Source organism: Nerophis ophidion, linkage group LG09 (assembly GCF_033978795.1).
Source record: "Nerophis ophidion isolate RoL-2023_Sa linkage group LG09, RoL_Noph_v1.0, whole genome shotgun sequence".
Taxonomy (NCBI): domain Eukaryota; kingdom Metazoa; phylum Chordata; class Actinopteri; order Syngnathiformes; family Syngnathidae; genus Nerophis; species Nerophis ophidion.
The window spans coordinates 46,268,869-46,287,857 of record NC_084619.1 but is presented as its reverse complement, the minus strand read 5'-3'; the positions used below and the strand labels follow the sequence as shown (position 1 = coordinate 46,287,857).

General features: G+C 41.5%; 1 protein-coding gene across 1 annotated transcript in view; it reads left to right on the top strand.

Annotated features, from left to right (window-relative positions):
- Window positions 1-18,989, top strand: part of ncapd3 (non-SMC condensin II complex, subunit D3) — a 97,131-nt gene that overhangs the window by 18,403 nt on the left and 59,739 nt on the right. Inside the window, exons 9-19 of the mRNA XM_061911059.1 lie at window positions 302-374; window positions 462-587; window positions 737-989; window positions 5,343-5,381; window positions 7,559-7,645; window positions 11,971-12,044; window positions 12,148-12,282; window positions 14,447-14,667; window positions 14,862-15,053; window positions 15,133-15,227; window positions 15,293-15,402. Coding sequence (XP_061767043.1) covers window positions 302-374; window positions 462-587; window positions 737-989; window positions 5,343-5,381; window positions 7,559-7,645; window positions 11,971-12,044; window positions 12,148-12,282; window positions 14,447-14,667; window positions 14,862-15,053; window positions 15,133-15,227; window positions 15,293-15,402 — 1,405 coding nt within the window. The remainder of the gene's footprint in view (window positions 1-301; window positions 375-461; window positions 588-736; window positions 990-5,342; window positions 5,382-7,558; window positions 7,646-11,970; window positions 12,045-12,147; window positions 12,283-14,446; window positions 14,668-14,861; window positions 15,054-15,132; window positions 15,228-15,292; window positions 15,403-18,989) is intronic.

The window sequence follows — 18,989 nt, the reverse complement described above, 5'->3', positions numbered from 1 at the left end:
GCCATTTTGACACAGCCACAACTAGATTTAGTGTCTCAAAGGGCTGCACAAGCCATAACGACATCCTTGGCTAAGATCCCACATCAGGGCGAGAAAACCTCAACCCAATGGGATACAATGAGAAACTTTGGAGGGGACCGGGCAACCGGTGCAATGGATGTTGAGTGGATCTAGTTAATAGAAAATATCAAGGTGCCCCTTGTAGTGGGGTACTCATAATATTTCTCATTCAAGGTTGGCAAGTCTGAGACAGCAATAATGATTTGTATTGTAAATTGTACTATAACATTTGCAATTACAGTCATATTGTGGAAGAGCTGAAGGACCTGGCACTTCCTTTTGTACAAATTCTCCTGCAGCACATCTGTTACCAGGTGAGGTTTAGTCCAGATTTGTATTGATCTTTTGTGTTTTAGTATTTACAGTAAGCCATCTGATCATATTTACTGATTGATATATAGATGGTGGAGAAAAGTGAGTTTCGAAGCCATGGAGCCCAGGCTGTTGGTATGCTAACATTGCCGTTGTCAAATGCAGACTATGCCTGCTTTATCAAGTGGTTGTATAAGTTCTCAAGACACTCAAAGGTAAAGTTTATTCTCCGAGCATTGATTGCAACATGTGCCATATTTTCTAAAAAAAATAAAAAAAACAAAAACAAAAACATTTATGAGCAGTTTTCAATGTTATAGACAAATGTAGCAACGGTAATGATATTGTTGACTGGTTTTGGTAGATGGCGTCTCGCCTGTTCTCTGTGGATGTGGGGATGGTTCTCCTGGGGAAGCCAGAGAGGGATAAAGAGGATTGTATTGATCCAGAGCTTGCCTGCTACCTGCCTCACAAGTTTCTGATCCAGAGCCTGTTGTTTGCTCGGCGTTATGACCAATCGCCCACTGTCCAAGGCCACGCCCTATCATGCTTGGCCCAGTGTTTGGAGTTGCCTTCTCTCAACGCCACCCGTGCAGTCCAAAACCTCTTCTGTGCCAGTAATCCCAAATATTTTTTCTTTTAAAGTTGTAGTGACTGTTTTATTTGTTATGGTTTTCCAGAACATTTTGTGTTTTCTGAATGCCTAAAGCACCATCTGTGTTGTACTTTTCTCAAATTATTCTAATTGGTAAATGCTAAGTTAGTTTATTGCATGTGAATGTCTTTGAATGTAATTTTAAGGTCTCCCAAATGTTTCTGATGTAGGTATGGGCGATAGGGCTGCACAATTAATCGGCATTGAATAATAATAATAATTATTTATATAGCGCTTTTCTAGACACTTAAACCGCTTCACAGAAAATTGAGAACCCATCATTTATTCACTCCACATTCACATTTGTAGCCACAGCTGCTCTGGGGTAGACTGATAGAAGCGTGGCTGCCAGTTTGCGCCTACGGCCCCTCCGATCACCACCCATCATTCATTCACCAGTGAAACGGCACTGAGGGAAAGGGTGAAGTGTCCTGTCCAAGGACACAACGGCAGTGAATTGGATGGCAAGAGGTGGGGAGCGAACCTGCAACCCTCAAATTCCTGGCACGGCCGCTCTACCCACCACGCCATGCTGCCCCAAGACAGACATCATGGTTTTAATTAGTGCTATAAATAACCACAAAAGGCTGAGGTTTTTACATTTACATTAATTTAACCTTCAGTTACAATACGATGGTAAACAAAGCTCGAAGACCTCTATGAAGAAGACAAAACATGGACCCAGATTTCCCTCGCCCGGACGCGGGTCACCGGGGCCCCCTTCTGGAGCCAGGCCCGGAGGTGGGGCACGATGGCGAGCGCCTGGTGGCTGGGCCTGTTCCCATGGGGCCCGGCCGGGCACAGCCCGAAGAGGCAACGTGGGTCACCCCTCCAATGGGCTCACCACCCATAGCAGGGGCCATAGAGGTCGGGTGCAATGTGAGCTGGGCGGCAGCCGAAGGCAGGGCACTTGGCGGTCCGATCCCCGGCTACAGAAGCTAGCTCTTGGGACGTGGAACGTCACCTCACTGGGGGGGAAAGAGCCTGAGCTAGTGCGCGAAGTGGAGAAGTTCCGGCTGGATATAGTCGGACTCACTTCGACGCACAGCAAGGGCTCTGGAACCACTTCTCTCGAGAGGGACTGGACCCTCTTCCACTCTGGCGTTGCCGACAGTGCGAGGCGACGGGCTGGGGTGGCAATTCTGGTTGCCCCCCGGCTTAAAGCCTGCACGTTGGAGTTCAACCCAGTGGACGAAAGGGTAGCCTCCCTCCGCCTTCGGGTGGGGGGACGGGTCATGACTGTTGTTTGTGCTTACGCACCAAACAGCAGTTCAGAGTACCCACCCATTTTGGGTACACTCGAGGGAGTACTGGAAAGTGCTCCCCCGGGTGATTCCCTTGTCCTACTGGGGGACTTCAACGCTCATGTTGGCAGCGACAGTGAAACCTGGAGAGGCGTGATAGGGAAGAATGGCCGCCCGGATCTGAACCCGAGTGGTGTTTTGTTATTGGACTTTTGTGCTCGTCACAGTTTGTCCATTAAAAACACCATCTTCAAACATAAGGGTGTCCATATGTGCACTTGGCACCAGGACACCCTAGGCCGCAGTTCCATGATCGACTTTGTAGTTGTGTCATCGGATTTGCGGCCTTATGTTTTGGACACTCTGGTGAAGAGAGGGGCGGAGCTTTCTACCGATCACCACCTGGTGGTGAGTTGGCTGCGATGGTGGGGGAGGATGCCGGACAGACCTGGCAGGCCCAAACGCATTGTGAGGGTCTACTGGGAACGTCTGGCAGTGTCTCCTGTCAGAGAAAGTTTCAATTCCCACCTCTGGAAGAACTTCGAACATGTCACGAGGGAGGTGCTGGACATTGAGTCCGAGTGGACCATGTTCCGCACCTCTATTGTCGAAGCGGCTGATCGGAGCTGTGGCCGCAAGGTAGTTGGTGCCTGTCGAGGCGGCAATCCTAAAACCCCTTGGTGGACACCAGCGGTGAGGGATGCCGTCAAGCTGAAGAAGGAGTCCTGTCTGGTCCTTTTGGCTCATAGGACTCCGGAGGCAGTGGACAGGTACCGACAGGCCAAGCGGTGTGCGGCTTCAGCGGTCGCTGAGGTAAAAACTCGGACATGGGAAGAGTTCGGGAAAGCCATGGAAAACGACTTCCGGACGGCTTCGAAGCGATTCTGGACCACCGTCCGCCGCCTCAGGAAGGGGAAGCAGTGCACTATCAACACCGTGTATGGTGCGGATGGTGCTCTGTGGATGTTGTGGATAGTTGGAAGGAATACTTCGAAGACCTCCTCAATCCCACCAACACGTCTTCCTATGAGGAAGCAGTGCCTGGGGAATCTGTTGTGGACTCTCCTATTTGTGGGGCTGAGGTCGCTGAGATAGTTAAAAAGCTCCTCGGTGGCAAGGCCCCGGGGGTGGACAAGACCCGCCCGGAGTTCCTTAAGGCTCTGGATGCTGTGGGGCTGTCTTGGTTGACAAGACTCTGCAGCATCGCTTGGACATCGGGGGCGGTACCTCTGGATTGGCAGACCGGGGTGGTGGTTCCTCTCTTTAAGAAGGGGGACCGGAGGGTGTGTTCCAACTATCGTAGTATCACACTCCTCAGCCTTCCCGGTAAGGTTTATTCAGATGTACTGGAGAGGAGGCTACACCGGATAGTCGAACCTCGGATTCAGGAGGAACAGTGTGGTTTTCGTCCTGGTCGTGGAACTGTGGACCAGCTCTATACTCTCCGCAGGGTTCTTGAGGTTGCATGGGAGTTTGCCCAACCAGTCTACATGTGCTTTGTTGACTTGGAGAAGGCATTCAACCGTGTCCCTCGGGAAGTCCTGTGGGGAGTGCTCAGAGAGTATGGGGTATCGGACTGTCTTATGGTGGCGGTCCGCTGCCTGTACGATCAGTGCCAGAGCTTGGTCCGCATTGCCGGCAGTAAGTCAAACACATTTCCCGTGAGAGTTGGACTCCGCCAAGGCTGTCCTTTGTCACCGATTCTGTTCATAACTTTTATGGACAGAATTTCTAGACACAGTCAAGGCGTTGAGGGGTTCCGGTTTGGTGACCGCAGGATTAGGTCTCTGCTTTTTGCAGATGATGTGGTCCTGATGGCTTAATCTCACTGGGATCTTCAGCTCTTATTGGATCGGTTTGCAGCCGAGTATGAAGCGACCGGAATGAGAATTAGCACCTCCAAGTCCGAGTCTATGGTTCTCGCCCGGATAAGGGTGGAGTGCCATCTCCGGGTTGGGGAGGAGACACTGCCCCAAGTGGAGGAGTTCAAGTACCTAGGAGTCCTGTTCACGAGTGAGGGAAGAGTGGATCGTGAGATCGACAGGCGGATCGGTGCGGTGTCTTCAGTAATGCGGACGTTGTACCGATCCGTTGTGGTGAAGAAGGAGCTGAGCCGGAAGGCAAAGCTCTCAATTTACCGGTCGATCTACGTTCCCATCCTCACCTATGGTCATGAGCTTTGGATCATGACCGAAAGGATAAGATCACGGGTACAAGCGGCCGAAATGAGTTTCCTCCGCCGTGTGGCGGGGCTCTCCCTTAGAGATAGGGTGAGAAACTCTGCCATCCGGGAGGAACTCAAAGTAAAGCCGCTGCTCCTTCACATCGAGAGGAGCCAGATGAGGTGGTTCGGGCATCTGGTCAGGATGCCACCCGAACGCCTCCCTAGGGAGGTGTTTAGGGCACGTCCAACCGGTAGGAGGCCACGGGGAGGACCCAGGACACGTTGGGAAGACTATGTCTCCCGGCTGGCCTAGGAACGCCTCGGGATCCCCCGGGAAGAGCTAGACGAAGTGGCTGGGAAAAGGAAGTCTGGGTTTCCCTGCTTAGGTTGTTGCCCCCGCGACCCGACCTCGGATAAGCGGAAGAAGATGGATGGATGGATGGAAGTTAATATCCTTTTTAAATGGTTACGTGCGTTTTTCTTATATATTATGTTTACATTACATTATAAACACTGTACAGTTTTTGTCTGATAGTTTTTCAGGTTTAAAAGCATGATGTAGATAAACACTCAGTCTGTCAGCATACAGCCAAATATTTTTTAAAGTAAATTATTAGCATTTTTTGCTCATATGTGGCACCTTTAGACAATAAAATGTCTATTGACAGTCTAAAACTAACGTGTTGCTTTACTCACTATTCTCGCAAAGTATGCATTTTTATGGATAAAATATAGAAATCCCAATTTTGGAGTGAACAATCCATTTAGGTTATTTTCTCAAAAATGTGCAGCCCTAGTAGGTGAAACTGAGATTATTGCTATGAATCTAGATCCAAGACAAAAGTATAATTGCATGTTTATTGTTACCGCCGATCCACTAATTTATACTTTATTGTCTTTTGCTTAGCTGGGACACAGTCAGTGCTGGAAGGGGAAACTACAGTAGGTAAGTCTTTTTTCAGTGCATCTTATTTGTAGTTTTGCTTACAAAATTCAGAGTTGTTAAAATCATCATGTCAAATCGCCAATGTTAATAAGTAGCAGACTGTATACTGTATATAAAAAATCAAATGTCTATTAGCATCAAGCTAGTGAATTTTGAAATGTAGAGAACTGCTTTTGAACACTTTCTATCAGACATGCTTGCTTTGTTAATATGAAAAATTGCAACATTATTTAGAGGCAGTTTGCTATAAATTTGCCTGTTTACCTGACAAGTGCTTGACGTAACGTGCAACAAAGGCGTCAAAAAAGGTACAGTTTGATTTTACGCAAATCGGTACTCTGTTGTACTGATGGGATTCGGTCGGTACCTATAAAAGTCAGGCCACCAGCACCATCTGCTCGTGCTCAGGACACGGCTCAAGAACATGGGGGACAGGGCTTTTGAGGCTGCCGCCCCCGTCTGTTAAATGCCCTTCCTAATCACCCCAGGGCCCCACAGACGGTAGATGCTTTTAAAAAAGGACTCAAGACCTACTGTACATTTTTTTAAAAAAGCTTTCAGCTAATTTTTATCTGTAAATTGTGTAATGTGTTTAATGCAATTGTTTAATATTTTTATTTGGTTTTATATTATGTTGCACTTTGAAATTTGGTGTTAAATGAAAAAAGTGCGTTATAAATAAGTTATTATTATTGCAGAATTTGGTAAAAGAAACAAAGATCCTTTCTTACAGTGGACTTCTTAGCCAACCCTTTTCTTTTTTACAAATGTATGCAGAAATCAAGAAAAAACATGTCAACAAACATTCTAAGGTTGACAAATGATTTATTGTTGCCCATATTACTTACATCTCTTGACAAAGTCACAAGTAATTGGTCAGGCAATAGGAAGGTTTAGTTAGGCTGGCAACCGGTTATGTTGACATGAGCCAATCAGTCGGACTTATGATGTTGAATCTACATCTAAAGTATTTCATTGTGGTTGCCATAAGTTCTAGGAATTGTCTCTGTTAATAAACAAACGTAATTTGAGGTAAATCTTACAGTAAGTTGTCCTTGAAAAAAAATGGGGCTATCCTCGCCAGGCGTTGTGCTTCCATGTCCGGCTGCAATTTTTGCTGGGACACTTCGAGTAGGTACATTGCCACAAAACACAAAAGTTAAGTAGGCACTTAGTTCTCACATCTCCAAATGAAGCTGCAAGTTTGTATGGTGACCTTTGTTGATTAAGACAAACTATAATAGAACATTTTCTCTCATCGGGTCGCACCTTGGACAGACATACTGTATTTTTGTTTTGACTACAACTGCACTTGGGAAAAATAAAAATGGCATATTTGCGAAGAGGTCTTCCTCTACCACTATGATTCTCAAAGTATGGCTCCAACTCGTGGTATGCCAATGAATTACTTATTTAAATATTCAAACACAATTTTGCTGCTCTACCTGTGTGAATAGTTACAGTGGCCAAAAATATTAAACTTTTAAAATAAAAACTTTGCTTTGTTTTTAATGAATATTTAGGTCTATTAAGGTACTGCATTTTAATGTTGGTCATTATGGTGATACTTGGAGAGCCACATGTTTTCTGAGGTAAATAAAAAAAAAACTTTGAGAACCATTACTTCACCATATATTGAAATATCCGCTGATGTAACAATGGCACACATCTTCTCACATTCCAAATGACTTGTTTAAAACCTTGCACACTTGTTTGTTATGGTTTGAATTCAAATTTTGAAACTTATGGGGATCCCAAATACACAAAAACAGGTGCCAACAGGTATGAAAAGTTTTGCATATGACCATTTTAACAAGTTTCACTGAATTGGTCAATGTTTTGAAATCACATGGTATAGCTTATTAGTGGAATGCAGTGCTTCTCCATTATATTTCTTTTACACCCCCCTTAGGAAGAAGAAAATATTTTGCGCCCCCCCCCAATCTCCAGCGTAAATAGTATTATTTGTTTATAGAATTGTTATAACGATACCTCTGCATAACATTGTAAGTTTACTAACATTAAAGGTTACAGTGAAGCCAAGTGTTACATACGCTTACGCATGTCCCCGAGGTCAGCCCAACACCACCCCCCACCCCCCAGGGGGGCCCACCTGACTATTTGAGAAAGACTGGTGTAATGTGACGAGACAAATGTTGTGGTGATTTGTGTTTCAGGCAGTCTCCAGCAGCCTCAAAGTACCTACCGCTCTTTGCCCTTTAGGACTGTGGAAATCAGCAACAGTGATACCATGGTCTGTGATGGTGAGTTCTTAGAAGGCTATTAGGCATTCACTGTTACAACTGTAGCTGGGAACTCCATGTTGTCTGTCTCTATTGCGCAACAATCAGCTTATTGGAAATGTGGCGGAGTAACCACCTCCACTAGCTTGTATTGAGTCACATAACTTTGAGCAGAAGTAAAAGAAAGTGGGGGGTCCACCAAACCATCATTGCTACTGTGCAGCAAACAACATGCAAACTGAGAACTCAAGCGGTCTAGATCTTATGACTAATAGCAGATTCAACAAAAAAAATATCTATGCAATTGCATAGATCCATATACTTTATCAAAAAATCTGAAGGATTATCCGTCGGTCGCGTTCACAGACATTTTGAACTATCTGGTGCGCCAGACATCCTTCTAAATGGCAAAACGGATGACATACTTTTGGCAATATAGTGTATATACATATAGTACATGTATACAATTATTTATATGTATATATTTATTTACACTAAATGTACTGCATATATTTATGTGTGTATTAGGATTGTTTGGTATACCGGTACTAACAAAGTGCCGCGATACTAATTGATTGAATCGGTACTATACTGCCTTTGAAAAGTACCGGTATCGTTCTTTCATCTTAAGTGCCGCTGTGCGGCGGTGACTACAGATCCGAGGCGCATGATGTTGAGTGTGGCAAAAAGCACACACAAAGTGCATACAAGTGGTGGGGAAGAATGGCAAAAAACAACAATTCTACGTAAACTGCGTGAAGCGCAATATGGGGGCATTGGGCTTCAAAACTAACACTAAAGGTGACACTTTAAACAAGGAAGCGCCGTGCTTCAAGTGTTGCTTTAAAACACGCCTCACCAAATGTAGCGATTAGTAATACCACCTTTGCTTCAAACTTAGGTAAACATGTACATAATATGCATTCAAATCTGCATAAAGAGTTATGAAGAGTGACAGGTAATAATGTAGTTGTTCCACATGTCCTGTTATTCAGCTCAAGTGCAGACTGTAGTAGGAGAGTACCGGGGATACGTTCCCTTCAGTTCACTGGGTCTGCTAAGATCCGCTTTCCGGTCAGAATTCAAGGCTGCCGTTTCGTGACAATCTGGTTGCTTTATTATTAGTTTTGCAGGACACAACCGGATCATTAATCACTTTACTGCGCAGTGCGCGCGCTCCTCTCTGTACTCGCCCACTCACTCACTGACGTCAGTCAGCCAACACGTTAACATTCTCGCAAACACACATACTGTACACTTAGAAGTAAACCAGCTCCCCTGTTGTGCACATGTAGATACATAACATGTACTGTACGAAGTGAAGTGAATTATATTTATATAGCGCTTTTTCTCTAGTGACATAAAGCGCTTTACATCGTGAAACCCAATATCTAAGTTACATTTAAACCAGTGTGGGTGGCACTGGGAGCAGGTGGGTAAAGTGTATTGCCCAAGGACACAACGGCAGTGACTAGGATGGCGGAAGCGGGAATCGAACCTGCAACCCTCAAGTTGCTGGCACGGCCACTCTACCAACCGAGCTATGCTGCTGTAGATACCGTATTTTTCGGACTATAAGTCGCAGTTTTTTTTCATAGTCGCTAAATGCGACCTTTACTCAGGAGCGACTTATGTGTGAAATTATTAACACATTACCGAAAAATATAAAATAATATTATCTAGCTCATTCATGTAAGAGACTTATTCAGCCTGTTGTTCACTATTCTTTATTCATTTTAAATTGCCTTTCAAATATCTATTCTTGGTGTTGGGTTTTATGAAATAATTTTCCCCCAAAAATGCGACTTATACTCCAGTGCAACTTCTATATTTTTTTTCCTTCTTTATTATGCATTTTCGGCAGGTGCAACTTATACTGCGGAGCGACTTATACTCCGGAAAATATGGTACATAACATGTAGATACATACTGTAGACGCGCACACAGCTGCTTGGCTTGATGCCAAATAGTAGCAGAGTTAGGAACGCCCCTATAATGTCAACTAGTGCAAGTAAAATGACTGAATTTCGTAACAAATTGATAAAATTTGGGTTTTATCTTTAACGATGTGGGTTTTACCTGCTACATAGCTTATTTTGGGTACATTTATCCATAGTTTCGTTTTTAGTACTTACTAATAATTGTATTTTTCTTTAAGCACTTACCGAGATTGGCAACCATAAATCATGAAGCATTACATATAATGTAGATAAAGCTTTTTTATTATATTCTAATCTAATCCTTGATTCTGGCAGACTATTTGTAATATGGGAAATTGTAAATTGTTTTTTGAGTGCAACAAGAAAAACACCATGTGTTTAATGCCCTTTAATTTATATTTTGACCTTCTAAAATTGTTCTTTCAGTCCAATAAGAAACATGTTTATTGTATTGCAAGATTTTCTGTAAAGCCATGATTGACCCTTTTTCGTAGTTTTCTTTATTTGGAAAAGTATCGATATACATTTTGGTACAACCCTAGTGTGTATATAATTGTATACATTTTGTGTGTGTGTGTGTGTGTGTGTGTGTGTGTGTGTGCGCGCGCGCGCGCGTGCGTGTGTGTTTGCTGTATAAATGTGTGTGTGTGTGTACTTATATACAGTTGTGGTCAAAAGTTTACATACATTTGTAAAAAACATAATGTCATGGCTGTCTTGAGTTTCCAATGATTTGTACAACTCTTATTTTTTTGTGATAGAGTGATAGGAGCACATACTTGTTGGTCTCAAAAACGTTCATGCAGTTTGGTTCTTTTATGAATTTATTATGGGTCTACTGAAAATGTGACCAAATCTGCTGGGTCAAAAGTATACATACAGCAATGTTAATATTTGGTTACATGTCCCTTGGAAAGTTTCACTGCAACAAGGCGCTTTTGGTAGCCATCCACAAGCTTCGGGTTGAGTTTTTGACCTTTCCTTTTGACAAAATATGTGTAATTCAGCTAAATGTGTTGGTTTTCTGACAATAACTTGTTTCTTCAGCATTGTACACATGTTCTCAATAGGGTTTAATTCAGGACTTTGGGAAGACCATTCTAAAATCTTATTTCTAACCTGATTTAGCCATTCCTTTACCCCTTTTGACGTGTGTTTGGGGTCATTGTCCTGTTGGAACACCCAGCTGCGCCCAAGACCCAACCTCCGGGCTGATGATTTTAGGTTGTCCTGAAGAATTTGGAGGTAATTATCCTTTTTCATTGTCCCATTTAAAGCACCAGTTCCATTGGCAGCAAAACAGGCCCAGAGCATAATACTACTACCACCATGCTTGACAGTAGGCCTGATATTCCTGGGATTAAAGGCCTCACCTTTTCTTCTCCAAACATATTGCTGGGTATTGTGGCCAAACAGCTCAATTTCTTGTTTCATCTCACATCACATGGACAAAGATAAGCACTTCTGGAGGAAAGTTCTGTGGTCAGCTGAAACAAAAATTAATATGTTTGTAAAAACATGCTTGATTGTGTTCCAGCAGCGTCCAATTCATTGCAGACCTGCTTTTTGGTGGTTCTCGGTTGACTCTTGATCATCCTGACCAATTTTCTCCCAGCAGTAGGTGATAGCTTGCGTTTTCTTCCTGATTGTGACAGTGACCAAACTGTGTCATGCACTTTATACTTACGAACAATTGCCTGCACATTTGTTCTTGGGACCTTAAGCTCCTTTGAAATGGCTCCAAGTGACTTTCCTGACTTGTGTAAGGTAAACATGTGTTATCTCCGATCTGTGCTGAGTTCTTTTGACTTTATCATTGTAGCGTCTGTAACCGAGTAATGACTGTATCACATGATTTGATTGTAACTTTTCTGCATCACCAAAATCGATAATTTATGTTGCTGTATGTATACCATTGACCCAGCAGATTTGGTCACATTTTCAGTAGATCCATAGGAAATTCATTAACGAACCAAACTTCATGAATGTTTTTTGTTACAAACAAATATGTGCTCCTATCACTCTATCACGAAAAATAGGAGTTGTAGAAATTATTGGAAACTCAAGACAGCCATGACATTATGTGTTTCACAAGTTAATGTAAACTTTTGACCACGACTGAATGTACTGTATATATTTGTGTGTGCATGTGTGTATACAGGTATATATCTCTATGTCTATGTCTGTGTGTAAAAAAGATTTAACATTTTTTTTTTTAAATATGCATTGAGGGCTTTAAATATGATTTATCCGAGTAGTCAAAATTAATCGAATAAACCCATTGCTAGATTCAGCAATTGATGAAATAATCGGTAGATGCAGGCCTACCTAACCAATGAAAGAAGTATTCTTGTTTTAATTTTTCATTATTCATACTCACTAACCCAGTATATGTTTCCAATGCAGCAAAAGAGAACCTGTCTTTTCTTTTGCGACGTGTTCAAAGTTCTAAGACAAACGTGAGGAAATCGGCCCTACAGGTATTGTGAGCTTGCAATTTACTATTTTCATTCCATACTTGATGTGCAGCAAACATTTCCTGTTTGGATCATTAAGTTCCACTTCATTACCTTCCTTCTTCAGGCCCTGGTGGGTCTTCTTAAACATGATGTGATCCCTTTGAGTCGGGAAAACCTGTTGGTGCTGTCGGAGCGCTGCAGAGACCCAGCTGTATCTGTGAAGAAGAAAGCACTGCTCTGTGTGGGAGAGTTGCTCAATGTGAGTCTTCATTAGCATTTCAGTAATCATGTATACAAATTTGGCAAGTGAAAAGCATACATATAGCTAATAATGAAGTTGATTTCTCAACATACCGTAGGCGGTGGGGGTGTGGTCACATGATGCCATCATATAATTAGCATAATCTGCTATGAATCATATGTTACATAAAATATAACAAAAATATACATACAATTTTATATATGTATGTGTGTGTGTGTGTGTATGTATAAATATATATATATATATATATATATATATGTTTATATATATATGTATATATATATATATGTATATATATATATATATGTATATATATATACGTAGATTGAAAAACACATCTGTGTTGTTTGTTATTTACATATTTTTTTCTCTATTTTTAAATTAATGTCTCTAGTACAATGTACTTAGTTGAAATTTTTTTCAAATTATTTCTTCTCCAATCTTTATAGTAATTGTTTTCTTCGTGACGAAGTTGGTAGAGTGGCTGTGCCAGCAATCTGAGGGTTGCTGGTTCAATCCCCACCTTCTACCATCCTAGTCACGTCCGTTGTGTCCTTGGGCAAGACACTTCGCCCTTGCTCCTGATGGGTTCTGGTTAGCGCCTTGCATGGCAGCTTCCACCGTGAGTATGTGAATGGGCGAATGTGGAAATACTGTCAAAGCGCTTTGGGCTTCTTAAAAAGGGGTAAAAAAGCGCTATACAAGTACAACCCATTTACCATTTGTAGACTGTCTGTGTTTAGAGATTCTACTGCTCCATGTCCCCGACTAACAGTGAAAGCAACAGGCAACCTGACGTCACACTTGCGTCGCGATGCGCCAACCTTTTGCCTCCTCAAAAGCCGCTGTTGGTGTCTTAATATATACACATTGCATATTTTGTTGATCACTGTCTGCGGGTATATCTCAGATATATCATAGTATGTCCACGGCGCAGAAATGCTGTCTCTGCTCCAGACAACCCCTGTCCACATTGCTTATGTCATCACAACATCCAGTTTCAAAGTATTTTCTGGTAACAAAATTTTCAGTGCATCACCAGTGAATAGTGCGCAAATATTAAGCTATTAATTCACTTAAAGTTAAAGTACCAATGATTGTCACACACACACTAGGTGTGGTGAAATGTGTCCTCTGCATTTGACCCATCCCCTTGTTCACCCTCTGGGAGGTGAGGGAAGCAGTGGGTAGCAGGGAATCATTTTTGGTGATTCAACCCCCAATTCCAACCCTTGATGCTGAGTGCCAAGCAGGGAGGTATTGGGTCCCATTTTTATAATCTTTGGTATGACTCGGCTTGGGTTTGAACTCAAACTACCAATTTCAGGGCGGACACTCTTTCCACTAGGCCACTGAGTAGGTCATACTATGTACTGACCAGCTAGTTTTAAAGTTTATGTTTGTGTATGATATATGTTCATTGTTTACATGACCGTAAAAGCACTGTTTTGGCAAAAAATGAGGAAGTGTTTTTGTGTGACTGAGTGAAGCACAAAGCCGGACGTGTGTCCACGGGAAGAAAAACACGTTGAAATTTGGCCGGTTACCAAGTGTTTTCACGTTAAAAACACTTTTTTTTTTGTGGGTGGCGGCTTTTATTTTGTTCTTGTGCACCGCCTTACATTGAGGGTAACAATGGAAGAAGTTGACACAAACACATGCTGGCGTGCGACCTAGCTAACTTGAATACGATTGCGAACTGATATGGATGAGCTGGAGCCTATCCCAGCTGACTTAATGTCTGATTAACGTAACATGTATGTTTTGGGATGTAGGAAAATATCGGAGTACTAAGACAAAACGTAAGCAATCACATGGAGAACATGCAAACCCCACCCAAACAGAGATTCATATCCTTGATTTCCTGAATGTGAGGCCAGCACGCTGACCGCTTGTCCCCTGTGCAGACCCCACGCCCGTCTTAACTTAAAAGTCAAAGTTAATACAGGTCATTTATTTAGTGCAATTGCTCTTCCACATGCAATACAGAAAACAAATGATTAATTGCATACGTGACCTTGTAGAGACAAAAATGACAAGCTGTTATTTAAACAAGATGAGTCGGGGGACTATTTAGTTTAATAAAATAATTATGTGTAGACCTGGTCCGAGAAACCCTGACTATTCTGAATGACATTTTCCTTGTTGCGCTCATGACTAGGCTAAACCTGATTGCAGTACTGTGCAGAAGGCATGGCTGGAGGGTGTGGTTGCAGTCGTGGTGGACCCTGAGAGCTCTGTCCAAGAGAAGGCCCTGGAGGCTCTCGACCAGGTCTTGCTCAGCCAGATCAAAGTATACTCTGCCAGCCGCCACCTGGATAACAGTCAGAGGCTCACCTGGAATCTGCTCAATCAGCTCTGTGATGAGTGTCAGAACCTCAGGTTTGTTTTCGGAATCCTTGTAATGTCACCATGTTGAAGTTTAGAAGTGAGAATGTAAACTCAATGTTAAAAAAAAAATCAACAAGTAGGTTTTTGATTTATTTGTGTTTTCCTAAAGAAATATTGACTGAGTAGATAGCATCATTACTCTTGATAGCCTAGTCAAAATTGTATCATCATATTTGATTCTCTAGCCAGTACTTCAGCCGGGCCTTCAGCATCTGGTCCAAACAAAACAAGTTCACTACCACATTCATAACTAACCTGATCTCACACACGGAGGCTGATCACGGTGCCGGAGCCTGGCTGCTGCTTTCTAAGGTTGTGGCTGCTTCACCCAAAATCCCCTATGGAGTTATCCTGGATGCCTGGGACAGCATGGTCAGGTTGGAGGGTCTAAATTTGTTTATAAAGATTGCATTAAATCTTGGCTCATTACTGACATTCTCTTTGTTTCTTCTTCAGTTCAAAAGACGTGAGTGCTAAAACTTGTCACATTTTGTGTGTGATCGGGGAAATTTCTGCTCACTTAAATGAAGATACCAAGAAAAGGATAGTTGGTGAGTGAGCATAACTTTTAAATATGATGGCAACATTGACAGGATGTCTTTTGTTTTTTGCACAGATGATCTTATGTCTTGGTTGAAGACCTTTACAATGTCTCCTGAGGTGATCAGTGCTGCTATCGAGACTCTTCATCAACTTGGCAGCAGTGAAGATGTCAAGCAAACCCAGGTTTTTTAAACTATTATTTTTATATCTGTGCAAATGAGACACATTTTTAAATTTGTCACTTAATTTCTATAAGACAGGACGGGATCACTTGATGATTTGAATTTAAAATGTCTGCCAAATTTATTTACATCAAATATTTACAGTGTATTATAACCACTATTTGAGAACCACTCTTTCCTTTTACACAATCACAGTATCATACTGTATGCTGCTCATTGAGAAGAGCGACAAGTGCTTCTATATCAGTCTAATATTCTCACTTTGTCATTATTTGTTGCTTTTATGAAAAGGATTTGCTAAAGGGGTCTAAGTACTTACTTTTAAAATGTTCTTGTAATCAGACAATATTTTCGGTATATTAGATGGAATTTTTATCTGACATGTTTTGACTGTCATCTGGGGTCTTCTTTAGAAGGGTCACCTGACAACTGTGACATGTTGCCTGTCAGCTGTTACTATAGGCATGGCCTATATGGGTACACCTGACAAGTCTACCCCCTCGCCGGTTAATGAAGGGGGGAGTCCCAGGTATGCGAAAGCGTGAGTGCTCCCTCATCCGCATTGTTGGTTTCCTTGTGCCGCTTCCTTAGTTCAATAGCCTCCTTAATCCATCGTTTAAATTAGTTACTTTCTGTCCAGATGATTTTGGCGATGTCCCAGTCCATGATGTGGCTATTTATTTTGCAATGATCTGATATGGCTGATTTTAAGATTTCGTGTTTGGATTTTTGTTTTAGGTTTCTTGTGAACCTTACGGTTGTCTCTTTTTTACATTCTTTCTGATGCTCTCTCTTCTTTGTGTTTAATGTCCTCCTTGTTTCCCCGATGTATGATTTTTTTACACGGGATTTCGTAAATTACATTGCATTTCTTGTCTTGTTCGATTTAGTCCTTTGGATGTCTTGTTTTATTTGTGAGGTTTCACAGTTTTTTTATTTAGTGTTTTTTCATGATCCGCTGTATTGGTTCTGTTATTCCCCTAATGTATGGTAAGGTTATGACCCTGTTGTTCTTTATTTCAGGTCTTTCTTTGGGTTTCTTCTTGGTTCTCTTTTCCTTGTTTTTTACTTGCTTCCCCTTTTTAGATGGCCCAGGTCGGAAATTGGCTGTTTTTGAGTGCATTTTTGATGTTTCTTTTCTTTTTTTCTGTCTTCTTCTGTTATGATGTTGGCCCGTTTGTACAGTGTCCTCACAACTGATAGTTTGTGTGCTGTGGGATGTTCGGCGGTCCAGAGTAGATATTGGTCAGTGTTTGTCGGTTTTCGATGAACAATAAGGTTTTGACTGAGGTCATCTTTTTTTGGTGGATTTTCCATGTCCAAAAAAGTTATGGTCCCATTTATTTCCTCTTCATGTGTAAATTTGAAGTTTCCAGTCTTGTCAATACTGTTGAGGTAGTCTGTAAGATACTGTGTGTGTGTTTGTCTGTGTGTTTGTGTGTGTGTGTGTGTGTGTGTGTATGTGTGTGTGTCTGTGTGTGTCCCATTTTTATTTTTTCCACAATGTCATCAACATATCTTCTCCAGAAGGTGGGACTGCAGTGTATGGGTGCCGTGTTGTTGGTGGTAGTTTCCTGCTTTTCCATGAAGAAACTGCTCTTTATTGCTGATTAGCAGTCTCTCATTTTGAAGCCCGCTTTTAGTTTGTATATTATGCCTTTGTATTGAAACTAGGGCTAGGCGATATGGCCTTTTATTAATATCTTGATATTTTTGGGCCATGTCACGATACACGATATATATCGCAATATTTGGCCTTAGCCTTGAATTAACACTTCATACATATAATCACACCAGTATGATGATTCTATGTGTCTACATTAAAACATTCATGTTCATACCGCATTAATATATGCTCATTTTAAACTTTCATGCGGAGAGGGAAATCACAACTAAGTCAATTTAGCAAAACTGTATTTATTAAACAGTTATTAAGCAGTGGTACACACATTCATGTCATTTCAAAACAAAGTGCAACATTAGACATTTTAAAACAAGCTATTAGTGGACTTTTGTGCATGATATCACTAAGATGACATATCAAAACAACACTAATTAAAGTGCACTTCTTGTACAGAACGCCACTACAAGAGTTTAAAGCAAATAAAATGCACTTTTGTGCATGATGTCGCACAATGTATTTCAATAAATGTCAAATAAAAATGAGCTTTAAATAAGAAATCAAATAGCAGTGCTGCTACTTTTTGAGGCAACGCTTTCGCCGCATAATTGTTAAACATATTCCCGCTTGTAGCCAAACCATCGCCAGACGATGCACCCTGTGCTGTTTTTATTTGGAATTAATTCTTCCTTCATTTGTTACAAGATTGAAACCTTCTTTCTCTCGTATTACCACTCACAACGCACCGTTAGCATCACAGCTAATGTTACCCATGTAGCTACTTTTCTGCTTGGGGAGGGCGTGTGACATTGCACGCGTGACTTATGTAAGAAGGTGCGCTTGTTTACATCTCTTTGCGAAGGAGAGACAAGAGTGGGAAACGCATGCAATGTAATTCCCGCAGCTAAAAGCAACTGTGTGGGAACATATACTCGAATATATCGATATAGTCATTTTCTATATCGCCCAGAGACAAACCCGGGATATATCGCCCAGCCCCAATTGAAGATATGTGTATTTTGCAACAAAATTGAGTAAAATGTGTATGTCTTCAGGTGTGAGGTTTGTTCTTGTTTTTAGAGTCCTGTCTTTTGTTATGCGTTTATTGACAATGTGCAGGGTCACATATACTGGGGTTTTGGTAAATGATGAAATAACGTCAAGTGAAATTAACATTTCATCTGTTTCCCATTTTATTGCGTTGAGATCTTGTGCAGGTTGTTTTGAATTTTTACAGTGGTATTCTGTGAGGCCAAGGAGAAGTTTTATTATTTCAAGGAGTACTTTTATAAATTAAATATAACATAACCTATACTGTCTACTATTGGGCGTAGTAGGGTATCTTGTTTGTAAATTTTGGGGGTACCATATATTCTTGGGGTGACATTTGCTGTGGGTATTAAAAATTAATTTTGATCAATCATTTTTTTGCTTTTGACTACTAGTTTGACAAGAGTCTTGAGCATTTTTTTTACAAACCCCGTTTCCATATGAGTTGGGAAATTGTGTTAAATGTAAATATAAACAGAATACAATGATTTGCAAATCCTTTTCAACCCATATTCAGTTGAATAGGTTACAAAGACAACATAATTTATGTTCAAACTGATAAACTTTTTTTTTTTTTTGCAAATAATCATTAACTTTAGAATTTGATGCCAGCAACACGTGACAAAGAAGTTTGGAAAGGTGGCAATAAATACTGATAAAGTTAAGGAATGCTCATCAAACACTTATATGGAACATACCACAGGTGTGCAGGCTAATTGGGAACAGTTGGGTGCCATGATTGGGTATAAAAACAGCTTCCCTGAAATGCTTAGTAATTCACAAACAAGGATGGGGCGAGGGTCACCACTTTGCAAGCAAATTGTCGAACAGTTTTAGAACAACATTTCTTAACGAGCTATTACAAGGAATTTAGGGATTTTACCATCCACAGCCTGTAAAATCATCAAAAGGTTCAG